Source organism: Pleurodeles waltl, chromosome 4_2 (assembly GCF_031143425.1).
Source record: "Pleurodeles waltl isolate 20211129_DDA chromosome 4_2, aPleWal1.hap1.20221129, whole genome shotgun sequence".
Classification (NCBI taxonomy): domain Eukaryota; kingdom Metazoa; phylum Chordata; class Amphibia; order Caudata; family Salamandridae; genus Pleurodeles; species Pleurodeles waltl.
The window spans coordinates 174,240,550-174,264,631 of record NC_090443.1 but is presented as its reverse complement, the minus strand read 5'-3'; the positions used below and the strand labels follow the sequence as shown (position 1 = coordinate 174,264,631).

At 42.5% G+C, this 24,082-nt stretch overlaps 1 protein-coding gene across 1 annotated transcript in view; it reads right to left on the bottom strand.

Moving 5' to 3' along the window:
- Window positions 1-23,100, bottom strand: part of SLC48A1 (solute carrier family 48 member 1) — a 222,354-nt gene extending 199,254 nt beyond the window's left edge. Inside the window, exon 1 of the mRNA XM_069231040.1 lies at window positions 22,875-23,100. Within this exon, the coding sequence (XP_069087141.1) occupies window positions 22,875-23,007 (133 nt within the window). The 5' untranslated portion in view covers window positions 23,008-23,100. The remainder of the gene's footprint in view (window positions 1-22,874) is intronic.
- Between the last annotated feature and the right edge of the window lie 982 nt (window positions 23,101-24,082).

The window sequence follows — 24,082 nt, the reverse complement described above, 5'->3', positions numbered from 1 at the left end:
AACAAATAAGCAGATAGCCTAGCCCAAGAGCACCTTCACCAATGAGCCTTCTTTAAATAGAAAGGGGTTTCTCAAATTTGCTAAAATGACAGGTATCAACAACAAGAATTTTCAGAAGCCCTGTGATTTTAGTAGATGGGTGCCACAAGCCAGCAACCCACTCTGAAATGTTTTACAGCGTCAGACCCCAGTGAAGTTCACGATCTACTACTTTTTTGGGCAGGCCAATATCTTGGCTACAGGCAGATATCAAATGGGGTGGTAAAGGTTGTGACATTTACAAATAATTGCTAACAGTACATTAATAAATCACCCCTGCCTCATGTCCACTAAAGCTAACTGGGTTACAAACGTTGTCATTCTTAACATTGGGTAGTAGCACTAAAAGATTTGGAAAACACTGTCCCAGTGGGCAATCAAGCAAGTGTATTGGTAACTAAAATCTAAGTGCTAACATCTTTCCAATGGCTTGGGTCGGCCATGTAATACTTATAACTATTCTGTAGGCATAAGCTATAGAAGAGTGATATTGTCTTATAGCAAAACGTATGCTTCCCAAGTTTAAGTCCAATATGGCAACTGAGATGGTGGTAACATAGCTAAGATTATTAACTAGGAAATCCTAGCATTCCACAACAATTGATCAATCTCTAACTGCCATCTAAGTTTTTAAAAATTGACAGTCAGCAAAAGTGTTAGGTCTGTTATCTGGGTTGTGGTCAGCAGATTCAAAATATGTCATTGTGCCAAGATAAAGTGCCACACGCATTTCTGGGTTATACTGAAACACATGGCTCTTTGAAAAAATCTTCTGTACTTCACCTAAAAGATTAGACACACTAAATGAGATTTCAAATAGTCTAAACCACTAGCAATCACTCTAGCTATCATTCCGAGCCACAGTTTTTCATCCACCGTATCACTCTAAAACAAAGGTCCACCTTATGCAAATCAGTACTGACCCTGATCCTCATGGGAACAGTGGGCTCTGAACTACCAGTTGAGGCTTCCTCCAGATGGGAACACAAGTTACCCCAGGCAGGTTTGAGCCCTATTAGGTCTCGTCACTGAGGTACATCTTGAATCCTGAGGCACAGTAAGCTAGGGACCCACACCTGGGCATACCCTTGGCAATTAAACAAAACAAAAAATTTGATAAAAGGAATGTTCCTAAATGATCTAAGACACTGGCAATTGTGGAGTGGCAAAAAACGATGGATTGAAATGCTGTTCAGCTGAACTAATGGGGGTTTAGACTATTTGCAATTATTCCTTCCATCATCTTTTGTGGGTTTGATTGCCAAACAGGAAATCAGAAAGGACACCATCACAACATTTTAACTTGGTAACAGATTTAAGTTAAAGTATGCTGGCCCTTTAGCCTTGCTACAATGATAGCAAATAACATGCCCAAGAAAGACAGCCTGTTGTTTAGGTATTTTGTATTATAGAATGTGGAAAGCTACTACAAAAGCCGCTTTGTAGGCTAGGCAAAGCCAACATGAGACAATGATACAGAGTTTAGTTTTCGCAACAACAGTAGCTACAGATACAATATATATGTTGACTATAGAGAACTCTGAAAACCAGGTCAACTCAAGTACACTCTGGAAACATCGGGCCATGGAAAAGCCAAAGAACACTTGGTAGGTTATCAGAAATAATCTACCAAGTAAATAAAGAACGAATCCCCTTACTTAGTCCCATCATAATGCCCCACATCAATTAACTGCAGATTGGAAAGCAAATGACTAACCTGGCTCTGATTTGTGCATTAAGGCTGCCTGCATGTTTGACGTTAGTGTTAGGCTTAAAGAAGCGACCATGCTTTATCTAGTCAGTGAGTCTCTAGCAACCCATTAGTTCTCACCTAAGAGAAACACATCACTGCAGCGACCCTAACAATCTGTCAGGAGGCAAAACTTCCTCAGGTCTTAGTGGTTAAATTACTTCCGGTCTATCAGTAATCAGAAGACACAGATTTGAAATTCCCAGTAAAGAATGGTGTCAGTTTTACACTGACTCCCAAGTTTAAAGTCTGACGTATCTGTTGCTTGCCAACACACTTATCTTATGTACGATAACCACAGAAGTTCAGGATATGTCAGGATATGTCAAACTGAAACCAAAGGAGGGTCTTTAGTCAAGTGTCTTGTCCCGCTACATCATGTGAAGAATGCAATTCCAAAATTTGGAAGTTTCCTTAACCCCTTCGCTGCCAGGCCTTTCCCCCCTCAGGTGCCGAGCCTTTTTTTTGGCTATTTGGGGCAGTTCGCACTTAGGCCCTCATACCTTTTTGTCCACATAAGCTAACCAGGCCACATTTTAATCCTTTTTTTTTTTTTCCAACATCATAGTGATTCTAGAGGTACCCAGAGTTTGTGGGTTCCCCTGGAGGAAACCAAGAAATTAGCCAAAATACAGCCAAAATGTTTTTGTTTTTTTTAAATAATAATAACAAATAAAAAGAAATTTAAATGGAAAAAGAGGGCTGCAGAAGAAAGCTTGTGTTTTTTCCCTGGAAACGGCATCAACAAAGGGTTTGTGGTGCTAAAAATCGCCATCTTCCCAGCTTTCAGGAGCAGACAGACTTGAATCAGAAAACCTATTTTTTGCGCTTTCAGCCTCCTTCCAGTTAGTGACAGAAATAGGTGTGAAACCAATGCTGGATACCGGACAGCTAAACATTTCTGCAAAGTAGACAAAATTCTGAATTAAGCAAAGAGTCATTTGTGTAGATTCTTCGAGGTTTTCCTACAGAAAGTAACAGCTAAAATAAAAAAAATATTAAAATTGAGATGAAAAAAAAAAAAAAGAGCCTTTCTGTCCGTGTTTTCTTCTACAACCTTTTCCAGCTATGGCAGATTTTTGAAAGCAATATACAGTTACGTCTGTTGGACTATTCTGGTTGCAGGGATATATAGGGTTTGTAGGTTTATCAAGAACCCTAGGTACCCAGAGCCAAAAAAGGAGCTGCACCTTGCAATGGGTTTTCATTGTATACCGGGTATACAGCAATTCATTTGGTGAAATATAAAGAGTGAAAAATAGGTATAAAGGAAATCTTTGGATTTCCAAAATGGGCAAAAGGTGTTGAGAAGCAGTGGTTATTTGCACATCTCTGAATTCCGGTGTTCCCCTACAAGCATGTGAATTACAGGGCATGTCTCAAATAGACGTCTTTTTTTTTTTTTTTTTTTTTTTTTTTTTTTTTTTTTACACACCATCTTACATTTGTAAGGAAGCAATGTAGAGAAAGACAAGGGGCAATAACACTTGTTCTTTTATTCTGTGTTTCCACCAAGTCTCCCGATAAAAATGGTACCTCACTTGTGTGGGTATGCCAAATGCCTGCAACAGGAAACGCAACATGGACACATCACATTTTTACATTAAAACTGACATGTTTTTGGAAAGTGCCTAGCTGTAGATTTGGCCTCTAGCTCAGCCGGCAACCTAGGGAAACCTACCAAACCTGTGCATTTTTTAAAACTAGACACCTAGGGGAAACCAGGTTCTGTTACCCAGAATCATTTGCAAACCTCAAAATTTTGCCCAAAAAATAAAACACTTTTTCCCCACATTTCGGTGATAGAAAGTTCTAGAATCTGGAGCCACAAATTTCCTTCCACCCAGCATTCTCCCAAGTCTCCTGTTAAAAATGGTACCTCACTTGTGAGGGTAGGCCTAGTGCCCACGACAGGAAATGCCACAAAACACTACCTGGACACATCAGAAATTATCAAATACAAAACTACCTATTTTGTATGGGGGGGGGGGGGGGGGCTCACCAGCCATCTAGGGAAACCTACCAAACCCAGGAAACTCTGGAAACTAGACACACGAGGGAGTCAACGGAGGTGTGACTTGTGAAGATCCCCCAGGTTTTTGTACCCAGAATCCTCAGCAAACCTCAAATTTTGCTAAAAAAACATATATATATATATGTTTATTATATATATATATATATATATATATATATATATATATATATATATATATATATATATATATATATATCACACTTTCCCCACATTTCTGTGTGGGATCACCGCACCGGCACTAATGTCCTACCACCCAACGTTCCCCTCAGTCTCCCAATAAAAATGATACCCCACTTGAGAAGGTGGGCCAAGTGCCTGTGACAGGGAAGAGCCAAAAACATGTTGAAACTAAGGGGGAACCAAACAGGGTCCAAAAGGGCAGTTTGAAAAAAAAAAACATTTTTAGGCCGACAAGTGGGGAAGAATTTTTATCGGTGTAGATTCAACAAAGCTGGGTCGTAGGAATTTTGTGGATTCCTGCAGATTCTGGAAGGTTCCCTCACAAAAATGTGGGAAAATGTGCGATTTCAAGCAAAGTTGGAGGTATGCAGGACATTGTGGGTAAGAAAATGGTGCAGGTGCATGTGAAGCACACCACCCTGGACTCACTCAGATGTTTAGTTTTCAGATGTGTCTAGGTCTCGTAGATTATTCTATATGGCAGAATCCCAAAGTCCAAAAAGTGCAGCCCTCACGATTCCAAGTGGGATGAATTTGAGAGTTAGACAAGTTCTAATGTCCCAAATGTGAAACCAAAACCCAAAATAATCAAATGTCCTCTTGCTTGCCACTGGGATAAGATCTTTCAGTGTGCGGGTGGAGAGCTTTCCTGGCACCAAGTAGGCTTTCTGCCCCCACCCCCGGGTAGTGGATCGGGGTAAGTGCCCCATCTGCCCACCGGTGGGCAGAACAACTTTGTCCCCATTTATTTGTTGGGGTGGGGGTATGGCCATACCGTGACCCTCTTTTTTTGAAAAACAATTCTTCTCTGGTGTCTGGCGGGCTTTCTAGGGGCCCTCCCCCGCCATGGGGGGAAGATGGGCCCTACAAAAATAGGCCGATCTGCCCCCAATGGGGGCAGAAATGTCCGACAGTAGTGTGCCCCCATGGGGAGCGACCCTTCCCCAAGGGGCTGCCTCCCAAACAAGACGCACACCAATCCCTGGTGCCCAAGTGGTTTCTGCCCCCCCGGCGTAATAGAAATAGGCCGATCTGACCACAAGGAGGGCAGCAATAGCCTAAAATAAATTTGCCCCCAGGGGAGCGACCCTTGCCTAAGGGGTCGCTCCCCATTTGTAAAAAATAAAAAAATAAAAAAATCCCTGGTGCCTAAGGGGTTTCTGCCCCCCCCTTTGGGACAGATCGGCCTAATTAAAATAGGGCAATATGCCCCCAAGGGGGGCAGAAATGGACTAAAATAAATTTGCCCCAAGGGGAGCGACTCTTGCTAAGGGGTCGCTCCCCACCTATATTTTTTTTAAAACAAGATCCCTGGTGCCTACAGGTTTCTGCCGTACTTGGGGGCAGAAATGCCCTTACTATAAAATGCCCCCCTTGGGAAGTGACTCTTGCCCAAGGGGCCGCTCCTCTTATTTGTTTACCTAAGGTAAACAAACTCCCTGTTGTCTAGTGGGCATTTCTGCAGCCAATCGCAATGTGATTGGGCTGCAGAAATGCTCAGGAAGACATCAAACGAAAGGAAAAGCCTTTCCTTTCCTTTGATGTCTATCTGCCTGCCCCCAACCCCCAATCGAATGAGAAACGCAAACATTTCTCTTCCTATCGCTCTGAAACCTGAGCTTCCAGCGTGAGCGGGTGACCTCTGAGGAGGTCAGCCCGCAATCGCACGCTGACGTCATCAGACGTCACAAGGGGGCAGGTGGAAGGGGGGCGCGAGGGGGGGTGCAGAATGTAACGGTTACGTCCTCGGCACCCAAGCGGTGCTGCCGAGGACATAACCGTTACGTCCTGGGCACCCAACAGGGTATTCTTGCAATACATGTTTGTTTCCTTCCGGAAACTGTCAAGTGACTGGAGCTTGAAGCAGATCAGTAAATAATGTATTTTAATTTATTTAAAAAGAGCAACACTTAGCATAAGAGGCTCTAGTTCCACTGTGCCAATGCATTAGAGAAGAGGAAAAGTAAACAGTACATTAAATTGGTGATGGCTGAGGGGGAAGGGAGGACGGCATTACATGGACATAAAGGAGGGTACAGCGTCACACTTCTAACTAGTTAGATTAGTTTTTAGAAAATGCCTCTTCGTGAATGGGGTACTTTTTTTGCAGGGCAAATCATGTTTCTAGTAAATGTTTTCCACCCAGATTTTGATTTTACCCTCTGCACTTTTACGTGGTACACTCAGGTAAAGAATAGCCATAAGAGTTGTGTCATTCACAAAGCAGCATTGAAAGTACATTATGTGAGTTAGTAGGCTTAGTGTGACCTTCTCTTTCCTGTTATAAATCATATTCTTGGAGCTAGGACTTTAAGTGTAAAGCATAACTCTGCTGCTTGACTTTGCTTTGTATGACAACTTTTGAATCCACTCACGGCACTGATACCTGCCTTTTAATACACACAATGAGTTGGGCAATCCTGCACTCCGGTGAATTCACAAATTGGATCTCCAAAAGCACACAAGAACATGAACAGCTCTTAGGGTGTGAGAAAGAAATGCAATGTATGGTTGCAGCACTGTTTAAATTTCACCAAGAAAACAGAAAATGAAAAGAAGAGATTTGAAAACTACAAATACTTGTTCAGTATTCAAGGGAACTTCGCTGATCGGTGTATGACATAAATTGTTACTGCACTTGCTCTGCGACCACTGGAATATGCAAACTATGAGTCACTGTTGCTTATGTAGGTCGGAGTGGTTTCCCTGTCCCGTTTCATCAAATCGTTATTATACATTATCAAATAAGCAGGTACTCAGGGGTTTGTCCTAAAAAGAAAACTGCTGGCTGGCTACTTCAACAGAATAAGAGTATTTTGATAAACAGCGACCTCCAACACAAGCATCGATATTTTCAGCAAAACTCAAGCTATTGGGACCACTAAACAAACACCTTTGTGGAGACATATAATTTCAAAAGCCTTCTAAATGTGCTTGGCTATTCAGAACATGCTTGAAATCAAGGAGAATAGCAAGGCTCCTTGAAACCTGCATAAAGTATACCTACTACATTTTAGAGGAGCGCTTGGACGGTGCTTCTACCTTTGTCATGGAGAGAAGTTGCCTTCTGGAGAGAGTTGTTCCCTGAGGATGTTAGTGGGACTGTGCAGCCTGCAAACTACCAGAGCCATTCAAGTCTTCTAACCAGAGAGTGCCGGCATCAAAGATTCTTTGAACACGGTCCATGTTAAGGTAACACGTGTTTTAACGTTTGCAGAATGAACAAAGATAGTATAATCCATCCAGAAGTAACTGATGAACAAAAATGCCTTTGAAACAGAAGCAATTCTTGGGTGCCATCTTACAAACTGCAATGCCTGAGAAATGCCCACTGAGAAGTGGTGTTTGCAGCACCCAAATAACTGACTTCCACTGAGCATTGTTGACCGCTAAGAACACCAGAAGACTGATAATGCACCCCATTGATTGTCAGTAGATAAACAATACTCACTCTTCTGACAGGAAAGGAATGTGCTTTGATAATTGCAGCCCTCCTTATGTACCACCTGGAATACCTTAATACCCTTTAGTGTCCAAAGACACTAATCCAGAGACTTCAGCAAGTACAGAACGCACCAGTCAGTAGCAGGTATTAGCAAATGGAAACATCTCTCTACTGCTCAGTTTTACATTAACTCTTGGTGGTGGGCTGAATCTGGTTCAGATGGATTACGTAACATCCATGTGTTTAACACACTTAGCACCAGGTTACCTGCACCTCTACAAGCTATCACATGGTTTGTGAAAGAAGACAAAAAAAAAAAATGACATTTTGAAAGCAACAATAGTCAATCTTAGCAGAGAGCACAACAAGCCGTCTTCTGCACAGACCTAACTATCTCTAGATATTGGACTTTAACTCGCACTGACACACTTTAAGAAAAAATTAAAGATTGTTTCGTTTGGGCTAACCGGGTCTTTAAACATGTCAAAAGTTACACTTTGTGATAGTCACAAACAAATGCAGTCAGTAAGCACAACATTTATGAGTGAATATTGCCCTGAGGAGTATGAGACTGATGCATAAGAAGTAGTGAGTGTGTCATTAGCCACTACAGCTACCCTTCCCTCCTTCCTCCACTTCGACCTAAAGAATCCATCCTGGGCCAGGTCTATTAATCATCACAATATTGACCACGGTTCTTAGAGAGCTCACAAACTACAGAAGACAGACTATTCATAACAATACAACAATTAATTAACTCTAACCCAAACACAATGCCTCTTGCCAGAAGGAAACTAAATATCAATGGAAGGCACGAACGTGGAATCACAAGGTTCCCAGATCGTCCCTTCCCAGCACAACCCCCACCCTCTACAAAATCACCAGACAAAACCGAAGCCACAACAGTATGACCCACACCAATAACTGCCCCCATACACACAGATCTCAAAGTCCACATTTTTGTAACCAAGCACCCTTCCATACTCCAACAAAAGCCACAAGGACAATTCACCCCGAAACCAGCCATATCAAATTACCCTAAACCCCTCCACCACCGCCCTTACTACAGGACATGAAGAAGAAAAAAAAAAAAACACAAAACTAAAATGCCTACTCCTCAACAAAAGATCTATGGGCAAAAATTGCTTTAACATATTTGACCTACTTACCTTCATTACAGAAACATGGCTTAGCGAAGAACCTGCACCCACATACCACAAAGCAATACCTGCTGATTTCCACTTCATTAACAAACATTGCATTGTCAAGAATGAAGAAGGCCTAGCTGTCATTAAAAAAAAACACTACAAATAATCATTGAAAATCTCATCAGTGACCTGTGAAACCTTGATAAGATGTCACCCAAGTCCAACTATTAACTATACCTTCCTTTTTACATAAGCAACAGCACAGCAATACCAACTTTAAAGGTGGCCTACTTGATACAGTAACCAACAACCTATCTGGACCATCCAAACATACACATTCTTGTAGACCTCAACATACGATTAAGAAGAATCTAACAACAACCAAAGCTATCACAACCAAGCTTGAAAACTTTAATCTACAACAAATACTTTCTGACCTAACTCACTGGGCACACAAACTAGAAGGCATATTTGCACCTGAAGACAAGCCATAGTTACAGACAACTCCCCCATAACCTGGAGTGACCACACCACCATCAACTTCAAGACCTACACACTTATCAATAACAAACTATTCAAAGAAAACAAAACCCAACAATAAACGCTTGTATAGACAATGCAAACAATATGCATCCTGCAACTCTTCGCCCACCTTTAAAAAACCCCAATAAACATGCGACAGAAAGACATACACACCCTCTACAACTAGATCTCTAGCCACACCACTGGACAAACAGATACCAACAAAAAGTGCATCCGGAGTTGACCACATAGTTAAGGATCATCATCAAAAGAACGAACTCACATACTACAATACAAATGGAGAAAATCAGGATTTGCAATAGTGAAAAAAATTACGGCATCATAACAGAGTCTACCAAAGCGCTGTAGGGACCACAAAAATACACCACTTCTCCACAGGCTTAAACTGAAGCAGACTGCCCTTCCCTTACCTAAAACTCACAGTGGACAAAAAAAGGACTACCAGCATTTGATACCATACACTACTGCTAAGACTTCACAATATCGGAATCCACAAAAATACTTTAAAATGGATTCTTTCTTACCTCACAAGTAGACAAAATAGTCTACCTACCCCCTTTCACATCAACTCCTCACACAACACTGTGGCGTTCGTCAGGAGGGTTCATTTTATTATTATTCATATACCTAACTCCCTTACCAAATATGATTAAATTGTACAACTTCACCTGTTATCACTATGCAGATGACACCCAAATAATTTTTAAAACGGAGAGATCTAAAGACCTATATAATTAACAACTCAATGGATTCAGGCAATAAACACATGGATGATGAATAACTACTTAAAGGTCAATACTGCAAAGACCAAGATTATGACATGTAGACAATGGCAAAACTACAGCAATAAAACGGGCAATAAACACATAGATAATGAATAACTACTTAAAGGTCAATACTGCAAAGACCAAGATTATGATATGTAGACAATGGCAAAACTATCAGCCTACCATATGGCCTAAGGACTTCGAAGATCCTCCAACAACATCAAGAGAAGTATGAAATCCAGGAGTAAGCATAGATTTAGACCTATGCTTTATATCTCATGCTAATGTCACAAGGAATGCCTTCTACACTATGGAAAAACATCACGTTTTCCTCATACCTGGCATACCAGCAAAAACTGCAAAACTTGTAATTTCCAAGATTGACTATGACAACAGCCTATACTTTGGTGTACCCATTATACAAAATGTACAACTCATTCAAAATGTTGCCTGAGGGATTCTTTCCCACCTCCACCCAAGACAACGAATGACTCCTGTGCTGTAATCGCTCCACTGGCTACCTAAAGCTAGAAGGGCAATGTTTAATGCACTCTGCATTGTCCACATGGCCCCCTTAGGAAAAAGGCAGCTATACCTACAATTTAAATTCAAGAAATACAAACCAAATGGAACACTGTGCTCCAGGCTGTACCACTTATTACAGCCCTTTACCTTAGGAGGTACTGCTTTCTCAATACAAGCCACCAAGCTCTGGCACTCACTACCACTCAGCATTAGAAGCATTCAGGTACATTTACACATGCAAAGTCAGAAGAAAACTTGGCTCTTCCCTAGGTAACTGCAGCACCTACACTCCAATGACAGAGTCCAGAAAACAGTAACACTGTCCAGAGCAATCCTCAGCTTCGAACCCACAAATTGCAAAGAACTCAACCAGCAAATTTATTTCATATGCAGGTAAGCCACAAAAAAAGGGCTGACCTATTGTTCGCAGTGGCATTATATAGGTATGTACTTTCATATAACAGTTATGGCAGACAATAATACAAACACCATAATATCCAGAAATCAGCAACAAATTGTAAATTATCCCTATTAAATTCAAATAATAAATATCTGCTATGAGGGGTGTCCATCACCAGCTCTGTAGAGGACTTTAATATAGTTCATTCAGTGTAGGTCCCAAATGTGTATACAATCTGACCGCTTCTTTACATCACATAGAGATTCAGATATGTTATGGTGCTAAAAAAGACCATCCCAACAGACATCTCCACTTCTCTCTCTCTCTCCCCAATTATGCTAACTCAGGATAACTATACATAAGATCTCAGATTGGGCAAGAAGGGTACAACTATATGGTCTCTTATAAGTTGATTTCTACATTTTACAGACTGACTAGATGTGCCTGAGGTCCCATATCTTCGACATTTGCTTCCTTTCATTTTCGTGGCTGTTGACAACAGATGTAAAACCTGTCACTCAACTACCAAATTTATCTCGACGACAATGTTTTTTTTAGAGGGCCTTTAGTTAACATGTGTACGCACATATATATGTCCTTTTGTACATATTTGGGTACATGATCAAAAATAGGTTTAGAGAACAAAGAAGAACCATTAACAACTCAAAAACAACAGGCCCATGTAGATATTGAGAGCTGAAGTTCTGTAGATCAGAGCTAACTTTGGCAGCAAAAAATGCTAAGATTACAGAAGGTGTACAAAACCATGGCAATATATTACATATTGTCTAAGCTTCTAAGCATTTTTTGGAAACCTCTGAAACCAGAGTGGTAGGCAAACTGCAGCAGTAAAGAGAATACCACTTTTTTCTTTGTTTGGGTTCCTTTTGAAAAAATAAAATCAGGGAGAGCTCTGAAAAGACATGGCAGACAATACAAGAGAGGCTATTCTACAGAGATTTGCAAATGTGGACTGGAGTATTAAGGCCTTGCAGAAACTACTGCATACAGATAAATTGCACCACTACCAAATTAGGAACTTCGCTACACGGAAAAGGGAATAAGGAACCATGGATCGTCAAGTTTCTGTCAAATGGGAGAGAATATGGGTTTCAAGAAGAAGATAAGATTTTAATAAGGACCGTTTAACAGCAGGAATTGAATACCCTAATTGGGAATATAACCTAAGTAAGCAAAAGATAAGGTTCATACTCAATAAGGCAACAGCATATTATCAAATTGAAGGTGCCATTTTTGTGAAGCTATTCTGTTTTCATAAAGAGTTCTTTTTAATTTTGCACTGGTAGAAATGGGGTCTTTGGTTGACAGACAGGTTCACCCTGGTTCAAGCACGGACCCTCACTCTAGTCAGGGTAAAAAGAATCACCCTCAGCTAACCCCTGCTTACCCCCCTTGGTAGCTTGGCACGAGCAGTAGGCTTAACTTCAGAGTGCTAGGTGTAAAGTATTTGTACCAACACACACAGTAACTTAATGAAAACACTACAAAATGACACAACACAGGTTTAGAAAAATATAGAATATTTATCTAAACAAAACAAGACCAAAACAACAAAAATCCACCATACACAAGTCAGGTTATCAATTAAAAAGCAAAAAGAGTACTCATGTAGTTTTAAACACACACTAACACTGTTAGCGTGAAAATGTACCTTGGGTGCGTCAAAAATAACCCTGCACGGGCGAGTGTGCGTCAAAAAGGGCTTGCGATGCGTCGATTTCACTCAGGAGCGAGACCTTGCGTCATTTCTCCTTTTGTCGGGTAGCGTCGTTTCTTCTCTCTGCAGGAAAGCGATGCGTCGGTTTGGTCAGCACTCTCGGGTCCGGGCAGGCATTCAGTTGTTTTTACACACCCAGCGGTGTTTGCGTCGGAAATCCAGCCGCACGATGATCCGAAAACCACAAAGCACAGGTTGCGATCTCACCAGCCTCCGTCAGCGATGCTGCGTGTCATTTCTCCAGCGCTGTGCTTAGATTCTTTGGTCGTGTTGCAGGCAAGTGTCGATTTTCAGCCACAAAGCCGGCGGCGTGTCGATTTTCCAGCCGCAGATCGGAGTTGCATCGATCTTTTCCCCACACTGCATTCTGTGCGTGGATTTCTTCATCTTTGGCTGCAAGGTTCTCCTTTCAGGGTCCCAGAAAATGGATGAGCACCAGAGGGCAGAGTAGGAGTCTCCCCAAAGACTCCAGGTGCTGGCAGAGAGAATTCTTTGCTGTCCCTGAGACTTCTAACAACAGGAGGCAAGCTCTGAATCAAGCTCTTGGAGATCTCCACAAGATGAAAGGCACACAAAGTCCAGTCTTTGCCCTCTTACTCTGGCAAAAGCAGCAACTGCAGGATAGCTCCACAAAGCACAGTCATAGGCAGCTCTTCTTCCTCAGCTCTTCTCCAGGCAGAGGTTCCTCTTGGTTTCCAGAAGTGTTCTAAAGTCTGTGGTTTTGGGTGCCCTTCTAATACCCAATTTCTCCTTTGAAGTAGGCCTACTTCACAGCAAAGTCTCTCTTCAATGTGAAATCCTGCCTTGCCCAGGCCAGGCCCCAGACACTCACCAGGGGGTTGGAGACTGCATTGTGTGAGGGCAGGCACAGCCCTTTCAGGTGTGAGGGACCACTCCTCCCCTCCCTCCTAGCACAGATGGCTCATCAGGATATGCAGGCTGCACCCCTGCTCCCTTTGTGTCACTGTCTAGTATGAGGTGCAACTAGCCCAACTGTCAAACTGACCCAGACAGGGAATCCACAAATAGACAGAGTCACAGAAACGGTATAAGCAAGAAAATTTTCACTTTCTAAAAGGTGGCAGTTTCAAAAACACAATCTTAAAATCAACGTTACGAAAAGATGTATTTTCAAATTGTGAGCTCAGAGACGCCAAACTCCACATGTCCATTCGCTCCCAAAGGGAATCTACACTTTAATCAGATTTAAAGGTAGCCCCCATGTTAACCTATGAGAGGGACAGGCCTTGCAACAGTGAAAAACAAAATTAGCAATATTTCACTTTCAGGACATATACAACACATTACTATGTGTCCTACCTTAACCATACACTGCACCCTGCCCTTGGGGCTGCGTAGTGCCTACCTTAGGCGTGTCTTACATGTAAGAAAGAGAAGGTTTAGGCCTGGCAAGTGGGTACACTTGCCAAGTCGAATTTACAGTTAAAACTGCACACACAGACACTGCAGTGGCAGGTCTGAGACATGATTACAGAGCTACTTATGTGGGTGTCACAACCAGTGCTGCAGGCCCACTAGTAGCAGTTGATTTACAGGCCCTGGGCACCTGTGGTGCACTGTACTAGGGATTTACTAATAAAACGAATATGCCAATCATGGATAAGCCAAATTACATACAGATTTTGTACAGAAGCACTTGCACTTTAGCACTGGCTGGCAGTGGTAAAGTGCCCAGAGTCACAGAAACAGCTAAATCAGAGTCCAGCACACATCAACAACTTGGGAAACAAGAGGCAAAAAAGTTAAGGGAGACCACGCCAACGATAAAAAGTCTAACATGCACGATATCAGAACTCATGTAGAGCACGATATGGTCAAAGTTTTAAAATGAATCCAAATAGACAATATGAGGACATGGTATTGTGAAGTAAGCCGGATTCAGATCATTTCTCTTGAAATACTTTAATGCATTAAATGTGAACCAGTGTGCACAAAGATGTCCAATGCCAGGATAATTAATGCCATGCATTCAATTCCTAATGTCTTAACTAAATAACTTTTACATAGCTATTTCCTTCACTGTGGAAAACTTAGATAATGTTTTAGTGGACTGTATCTATACTATCTTAATAAAATACACCCAGGGCAGTTGGCATTCAATACGGTGTAAAACGTTTACTTATATTATTAGAGACAAAGCTGTGCTGTCGTCATAGCTTAGTGCCACAGGCCACGTCATCGTACGAAGGCACGTAAAATGAACTAATGGGTAGAACGCATTAAAGAAAAATGATATATTTTAGTTGTCTATCTTTTTATCTGGTGAGAAAAAATGAACCACCAATATAGCAAATATAGATAAGAATGAACATAAGCAATATTATTTCATTTGCTAGTAGTACTACCAAACGATTTTTGATAATGTACCCAAATATGTACAAAAGGACATATATATGTGCGTACACATGTTAACTAAGGGCCCTCTAAAAAAAACATTGTCGTCGAGATAAATTTGGTAGTTGAGTGACAGGTTTTAAATCTGTTGTCAACAGCCACGAAAATGAAAGGAAGCAAATGTCGAAGATATGGGACCTCAGGCACATCTAGCCAGTCTGTAAAATGTGGAAATCAACTTATAAGAGACAATATAGTTGTACCCTTCTTGCCGCAGAAAAAAAGGGAAAAGAAACATTGCTGTTATTTAAAATACCTTGTTCGGAGCAAAACACTGATAGCGCAGTGCATGAAACAATCTACAAAACCATTGTTGGCAGTTAGTGAGGAGCTATACCTTGTTGCATTCTGATTTTATGACAAGACCGGAGGCTCCTATTATGCGTTTCTTTTCTTACTTTAATAAATAGCAGCAGTCAAGAAACATACTACAATTCCCAGAAGGCAAAGGAACAACAGCCAATGGGAATAGAAATGTAGTTCAAACAATGTACACCAATCACAAGTATGCAGGAGCATTGTGACATCACTTGACTGCGAACAGCCCTCTTTTCTTGCTGCTCGCAGTCAAGCTAAGTACCATTTTATCTTGTCTCCGTTTGTAAAAAATTATTTCATTGTTGCTTATTATTGAGATATAATTGCATTCGATTTTTACTGCGTTCACGCTTCACATACGCGCTTTTACTCGTATTTGCACTTTGACAGTCGGCATGTTGCCGCATTCCTAGTAGCACCCCTCGCGCTTCCCCCAACCGCCTCCGAATCCCTGCTGCGCGCGTCAGCTCGCGTTCTCTCCATTCCACCGGGGTTCTTCAGCGTCAGTTATTTTCACACGCTGAGGAAACCCGGCGCCTCAGACAGAGCGCGTCCACTCGCTGGAGCCCCCTGTCTATAAATAGACATTTTCCCAACGCTCGGGTTGAGCGCTCGTTTCCCTGCATTGGACTGAATTTTATTTCCATTTTTTTTTTTTTTTTTTTTTCCCGGTTAAACTTTTCCTTCGCCCTTACCTCCTGCCTTCACAGGAGCCCCAGTCCTCTTCCTCCTCCTGTGTTCCCTTGTCTGGCAGGATTAGCGACGCCCATAGGCGGAGCTTTGTAATTTTACTGGTTTCTTAACCCTTTAAGTCCCTGGTTTTCTATAGCTTTATCATAGATTCGGATAACTCTCCTTCGTTGGAGGTTGACGATGTGAGACATGAATTGTCTGCCTTCATCAAAACTTCTGTTCAACAAGCAGTTTCTTCCTCTATGCAAAAAATTTAGAACTTTCCTTTTCTGACATGTTATCTAGGTCCATGTGGGCCAGGCTGCGGGGGAATGCAGTCAGCGCCTTTCTCCCATTAAAAATCTAAAAAAATTGACGCAAAAGAAAAGTGAGTCTTCCTCACATGTGGCAGAGGACGCGGTTCCTCAAAAGGCTCCCTCCAAGGAGTATAAACATTTGGACATTGGGAAACCAACCTCAAAAGTAAATTTAAAACATAAATCCAAGCAAAAGAACGTTATTCCTCCTCTGATAATTTCGTCTATTCCCGATACGGATGATGACCTTCCGGACCCGGATTCTGACTCCGATGTGTCCTCTTCTGGTGATGATGGTTCATATTCTCCCCCCCCCGCCCCCCCAAGAAATCTAAACCATCTGTCCTTAAATCTTCCAATATCCTAGACCCTGAAGGTTTCCCGATGTTTGACCCTTATAATATCCTTCACCCCAACTCTACGGAATGGGTTCCCGCTGATCATGTTGCCCAATATGTCTCCGCTAAAATTAACTGCCCTCTGGACAAAAAACTAGGGCAAAGCTAAAATCTGAGTGTCCTCGCCCCTCCCTCTCCGGTAATATCTCCCTTACTCCCTCCATTGATCAACCCCTTTTGACCTTTTTCACAAAATTGGGCAAGGATCCACGCAAAGGAGTGGACAAAGCGTGGGCCTCTTGCCAGGACAAATTACTTGACATTATGGGTCCCCTAACTCAAATTTTTGATATTGCTGAAGCAGCTAGAATCGATGGCTCTTTCACCGATCCCGAAGAGCTTACCTTGTGGGTTCAACGTTCCTTTTGTCTGCTAGGAAACGCAAATTCTGCACTTACACACGAAAGATGTAAGGGTCTACTACTAAAACTTGACCCTAAACTGGTCAATCTGGCAACCATTCAACCTAATGCTTGCACAGACGGTGCTCTATTTGGGGAGTCTTTTATCAAAGATTTAAGCAAGTATGTCTCAACATTCACGTCATTGGATAAAGCCCAGCAATCTCTAAAAAAGATGTTTGCCCAGCGGGTTTTTGCACGGGCTGGCAGAGGCAGGAACCGCTTTGCCGGCCGTTCGTACTACTATCAAGGTTCCAGAGGACACCACAACACGCCCTACCAAGAGTACAGGCTGCAATTTTACCCCCAACGATCAAGAGGTTTCCGTTCCAGACGCTTCAGGAACTCGAGAGCCTCTCCTCAGCCAAGCAAGTCTTATTCCTTCTTCTATACCTGTAGGAGGACGTCTCCGTTTTTTCCTACCAAAGTGGTTGGAAATTACAGCAGATCCTTGGATTCTACACACTGTTCAAGGTTACGCCATAGAACTTTATGCAACCCCTATTCAGACCCAGTTACCCCCTCTTCCTCGTTTTTCCGCAGAGATGGCTTCCCTCATTACTTCAGAAGTTCAATCTCTATTGCAAAAGCAAGCCATCGCTCTTACCCTCCCCGATCCTACGGGCTTCACAAGTTCAATTTTCCTAGTTCTCAAGAAAAACAAAAAAATGCGACCTGTAATAAACCTAAAGGGTTTCAATCAGTTTGTAGTTTATCACCATTTCAAGATGGAAACCATCCTCCATCTCAGAGATACTCTTCTTCAACTGGATTGGATGGTGTGATTGGACCTACAAGACGCGTATCTGGTGGTTCCGACAGCCCCCATTTCAGGAAATTTCTTCAATTCCAATGGTCAGACCAGTACTTTCATTTTACCTTTCTACCCTTCGGTCTCTCTTCCGCCCCATGGTGTTTCACCAAGATCATGAAACCGGTGGTAGCCTTTCTCAGAGCCCAAGGTGTCCGTCACATTATCTACCTCGACGATATCCTAATAATGAGCCAGTCGCCTCAATCCCTTTTGTCTCACCTATCCCTTACATGCTCACTCCTTTCAGACTTGGGTTTCATCATAAACAGAGAAAAATCTATTCTGACCCCTTCTCAAATTATAGAATTCTTAGGTTTCCAAATAAACTCAATCTCTGCCTCACTTTTGCTTCCATCTGCAAAGATCAAGACAATAAAATCAGAAATACTTCCTACGCAGCTCTCAGATATCTCTCAGAACGCTAGCACGAATTGTAGGTCTCCTCTCCTCCTCCATTCAAGCCATTTTCCCTGGTCCTCTCCACTACAGAGCTCTTCAAAGGCTGAAAATTCGTCACTTAAGAAAAGGACTCTCGTACGCAGATATCATTCCATTAGACGACGAATCGCGCACAGAACTTCAATGGTGGATAGACCATTTAGAGGCCTGGAACGGAAGGACTATCTTAGCATCAGCCCCAGATCTAGTATTAGAATCAGATGCAAGCCGTTCCGGCTGGGGGGCCCGGTGTGGACCAATCTCGACTGGAGGCACATGGTCGTCAGAGGAGTCCAAAATGCATATAAACTGTTTAGAGATGCTTGCCGGCTCCTTTGCAATCAGAAGCCTTGTAAAAAAAACGAGTTAGTTGCGCCATTCTCCTCAGAATGGACAACATCTCTGCAGTACGGTATATAAATCATCTTGGGGGCACAAGATCCAAACCTCTGGCGGAATTAGCCAAGGGATTTTGGGAATTTTGCCTTTCAAACCACATTTCGGTTCATGCAGAATACCTTCCGGGGTCTCAGAATTTAGTGGCAGATTGGCATTCCCATCACCTTCGGGACTCAAGCGATTGGAGACTGCACTCTTCAATTTTCCACATCATTCTCAACAAATGGGGTCCGTTACAAATCGATCTTTTTGCCTCTCGCCTCAATGCCCACCTTCCTCAGTTTTACAGTTGGCGTCCAGATCCATTAGCCTTGGCATCAGATGCTTTTTTACAGGGCTGGTCCCTCTCCCTCAATTACGCCTTTCCCCCTTTCCTTATGATCAGCAGGGTCCTATCTCATGTCAGACGCCAAGAAGCCTCTTTAATTCTCATAGCCCCCTTTTGGCAATCTCAAACCTGGTTCCCAGCTCTTCTAGAGCTTTCAATAGATTTCCCGATTTTGATTCCTTCATTCCCGGATCTACTTCTGGATCCTCTAGGCCAACCACATCCCCTCATATTGGACAATCTATTAACCCTGTCAGCATGGAAAATTTCAGACAATCTCAATCTTTCCCGAGCATTTCGACAGAGGCTTCCCAATACATTTCCCGGTCCTGGGCCCCAGGCACAAAAAAGGCCTATACATCAGCCTGGTCTATTTGGCACAGCTGGTGTCTGGGAAAACACATTGATCCCTTTTCAGCTGATTTGATTTATATCATCAACTTTCTAGCGGCCGAGGCCAGTAAAGATAAAGCTTTTCGCACAATCAACCTATATCGATCAGCTATTTCGGCAAACCATGTACCGGTCAATGGAAAACCGGTGGGAGAACATCCATTACTTTGCCGATTATTAAAGGGAGTAAAATTTTCCAATCCTCCTTTACCTAGATACAGTCATTTATGGGATGTTAACATTGTTTTAAAATTCATTCTTTCATGGCCTGATAATTCCATGCTTTCATTGAAAATGTTATCGGCTAAACTGACTTTATTATTGTGCCTAGTGTCTATAAAATGTATCTCAGATGTTAAAGCTTTAGATATTTCAAATAGACAATTTACACCTATGGGGTGTTGTTTAAGGTGTTTCGTCGAACTAAGACTAATTTAGCTTCTGTTTTTTATCCATATTTTCCTCATCATCCTAAATTATGTGTTGGACAATGTTTAAAAGCCTATGAACTAAAGACTGCAGATTTAAGATCCTCTTCTCATTCCCAATTATTGATTTCATTCAGAAAACCCCACTCTCCTGTTTCGGCAGCTACCCTAGCCAGGTGGGTTAAATGGTTAATGTCGCTGGCGGGCATAGATACTTCTATGTTCGGAGCCCATTCTTCCAGAGGAGCTATGGCTTCTAAGGTGTTCTGGGCGGGCTCCCGTTAGAAGATATTCTTAAATCTGCAGATTGGTCTAATGACAATGTTTTTAGAGTATTTTACTGTAAACCTATTAATAGTGTGTCTCTGGATGTAATTAATATGCTTTAAACTCGCATAATAGGAGCCTCCGGTCTTGTCATAAAATCTAGATTTTCCTAGTCTCACGACGGAAAGTCTTAATTTTATTAAAGACACGGAGGCGAGTATTATCCCTTCTCTTCCAGTAACTTCGTTGTTTATCTTTCCCTCCCTTCTTTTAGCACCGCTGGCCATCACTCAAGCTTCCACTTAAGTCTCGGACCTCAGCTTGGTTGTCTACTCTTCAACCTGCTCTTTCCGCGTCAGCTACCTACAGTAACCCGTCTTGGCTACCTTGGATTTTGAACTTTTGTTCCGATGTGTTGTCTTTTATTATGGCAATTCTTATTCTGTTTTCTATTGTTCCATTGTTTAACTTTCATTGATTCTCTCGCAAGAAAAGAGGGCTGTTCGCAGTCAAGTGATGTCACAATGCCCCTGCATACTTGTGATTGGTGTACATTGTTTGAACTACATTTCTATTCCCATTGACTGTTGTTCCTTTGCCTTCTGGGAATTGAAGTATTGTTCTTGATTGCTGCTATTTATTAAAGTAAGAAAAGAAACGCATAATACTCGCCTCCGTGTCTTTAATAAAATTAAGACTTTCCGTCGTGAGAAATCTAGATTCCATTAGAACAAATTAGAAACCATAACAGTAAGAGAGGTAAGGACGGGACTGGTAGAAGTGGGACGACTAAGAGTCCAATAAACACTAAATGAGGAGCTTTTGCACATGAGATGAACGTTCAGAAATATGAAATATCAGAAGAGAAACGTGTTTTGCGTGAAGGATTCAGCTCTCCCATTACAACTGCTTTCATTGCATTTAGAAACCGGAACAAGTAATCGGACCCCTACATTAACTTGAGGGGTATTCGCAACATCGTGCGTGTTTTTTCTGGACCAATTTATAATTTAATAATCTTAAAACAGAGAGTTTGAACTAAACAACCAAAACTCGGTGGAATATTACTTAGAGACATTAAAGGGTGGAGGAAGGAAACTCAACAGTGAAAAGAATTTTGGTGTAATGTGGGAGTGAGCGGAGTGGAGTTATCATCATGTCTTGGGTCGCAGCACTTAACCTTGTGTTGGAGGAAATGATACGTGAGAGATGAACTCAGGATATAATTACCCAACGGCTATATTAAATCCTGTAGTTTCCATGTTGAGATTATAGTGATTACCAACAAACTTAAACGTAATCGGGACCAAACAAGTATTATTTAATTCAAATAATGCATGCTTGGGGGAAATAACCAACAAAAGTCATTGTACTAGGAACAATAACAGAGGCAGGTGCACGTGTCACAGCAGCCATACCATTTTAATTACATGGCTAAATTAATTTTCTGGTGAGTCTGTTGCATTTGTAATGTCTGCAATTGTTAATGGTGCGTTTGCCATTGTTTCCGGTCACCGACAGATGAAAATGTTAGTTTTAAAGTTGTTTCACCCTTTCCCCCGACTGGGTGCCAAGGAGGGCTACGCCCCTCTGCAATGTTGTCTCCAATTAGTTTAGACATTAGGGTTCCCTTTCTTCAGCATCGGACCATACATACATCAACCAACTGGGACCTCGATCCCTGTTAGCAGGATAACTTACGCGGGGATCTACCCTCATAATACAAAGTCAGTGGTCAGTCTGTTACTGAGCATGCACAGACCCACTGAGAGATTTTTCCTAACATAATGCACAGACGAAACCGGCGTTTTACTGTCCCTAACAGAGCCCACTTTAAAAAAAAACCTCTCACTGGCTGGTGCCAGTATAGACTTCTTCCATGATGTACCCACAGCCCACTCACACAATACCTCCGCCCCAGATCAATCTAAGTAATGCAATTCCCCGCTACAGCTCCCTGCTTTTCTTGACATGGCCTACATGCACAGGTGGCACACGGCACAAGTCCTTCCTCGCATGATGTGTTGGGCTCCCCTCCCTTCCTCCACCCGGAATGATCCCATACATGCCAATAGACCCGACTCAGACGCGAGACTTTATTTTTTAAAGCCAAAAAGGTCTTTATTTTGGACGTTTCCCGCCTGATATTGCCTCTGGTACACTAAGTCAACGGAGGAAATACATTCGCTCGATATTTTTTTTAAATATCCCACGTTCCTTTTCTAAAATGTAGGAATGTATGCAATCCCTATTCACCAAAAGATTCCAACAGTTCTGAAACTGAAAAAGTCGCTCCCTTGCTGAATGTGAAAGCCCATATAATGGGATACCCGCTTCTCAATACCTGGCACACATCTATTTACAACCTCACAATCATCCATGCAGTACTGGTCTCCGCCATTCGCCTCTGCTTACACACCTGATAGACACTTTATATTAGCGGCCTTCCTCGCCCCTGGTGTTGAACAACGAACGTCTTTGCAGATCTAAAAGCCTGGCCAACTGTACCTGAAGGCATCCCTAGTGCATGCTACCGCTTATCTTACTGGCACTGATAGCCCCTAGTACCTGAGACAGCCCCCTCCCCACGGTACCTGACAAATACTCCTCCACCCCCAACCGTATTCACCTTCCCAACGGCACCTGCTGGTCACCTCCCTACTGTACCCGATGTTCTATTTACCGACTTCTCCTATTCAGCCTGACTTTTTCCTACCTGAAAGACCCCCCATGGCCGCCGTCCAGGACTGTCCAAAAGCCACGTTCCATGCCAGGAATGCAGAGACTCCGATCAGAGTCCCCATCGACGCATAGGTAATGCGCAGCCACAAGCGCCAGCTGAGCGCCATGGGGACGAGCACAAGAGACAGCCGGACCTTCCGAGCACTTGCTGGCGCTGACACTAGAGCACAGAAGGGGGCGGGGAAGCCATGGACACTGAGGAGGGACTAAGGCGGGCAGTCAGTGGAAAGGGAATGTGCGACGACACCAAGGACGGACTGTAAATATGGAGTAAGGGGATAAATTATTCATAGGAACAGAAGAAGGACAAGAAACATGCACATCTAAGAGGCCCTTTGACGCTTAGGGAAGAGTATAGCTTTGTTATTTGTGCAGTTCCATTTAACCCCTTCGCTGCCAGGCCTTTTCCCCTCCTGTACGAGCCTTTTTTTGGCTATTCGGGGCAGTTCGCGCTTAGGCCCTCATAACTTTTTATTCACATAAGCTACCCACGCCAAATTTGCGTCCTTTTTTCCCAACATCCTAGGGATTCTAGAGGTACCCAGACTTTGTGGGTTTCCTTGAAGGAGACCAAAAAATTAGCCAAAATACAGTGAAAACTTTGTTTTTTAAAAAAATGGGAAAAAAGGTCTGCAGAAGGCGGCTTGTGTTTTTCCCCCTGAAAATGGCATCAGCAAAGGGTTTGCGGTGGCAAGATCACCATCTTCCCAGCTTTCAGAAACAGGCAGACTTGAATTGGCAAACCACATTTTATGGCAAGACCGGAGGCTCCTATTATGCTTCTCAATCTTGCTTTATTTTGAGTAGCAGCAGTCAAGAAAACTAAATTTCCCATGAGGCTAGAGGAACAGACAGCCAATGGGAAAAGAAAACGTATCGGCATGACCACCAATAATAACACCGAACATACTATAAACACTATACTTGACTGCGACTAGCCCTCTTTCTTGCTGCTCGCAGTCAAGATAAGTGTTCTAAGTTTTTTCGTATTTATTATATGTGCGCGTTTCTCATTACAATTACTATTTAGCTTTTGCTTTTAATATCTGTTGTACGCCGCTTTGCTTCTGCGCGGCCGTGTTTTTCCTTAATATTCATCTTAGCGCTCCCCCCTCCCAGTGTATCTGCCCCCCTTTCCCCAGCCTTCTGAGGAACGCGCAAGCGTTCTAACGGCCGTTTTAT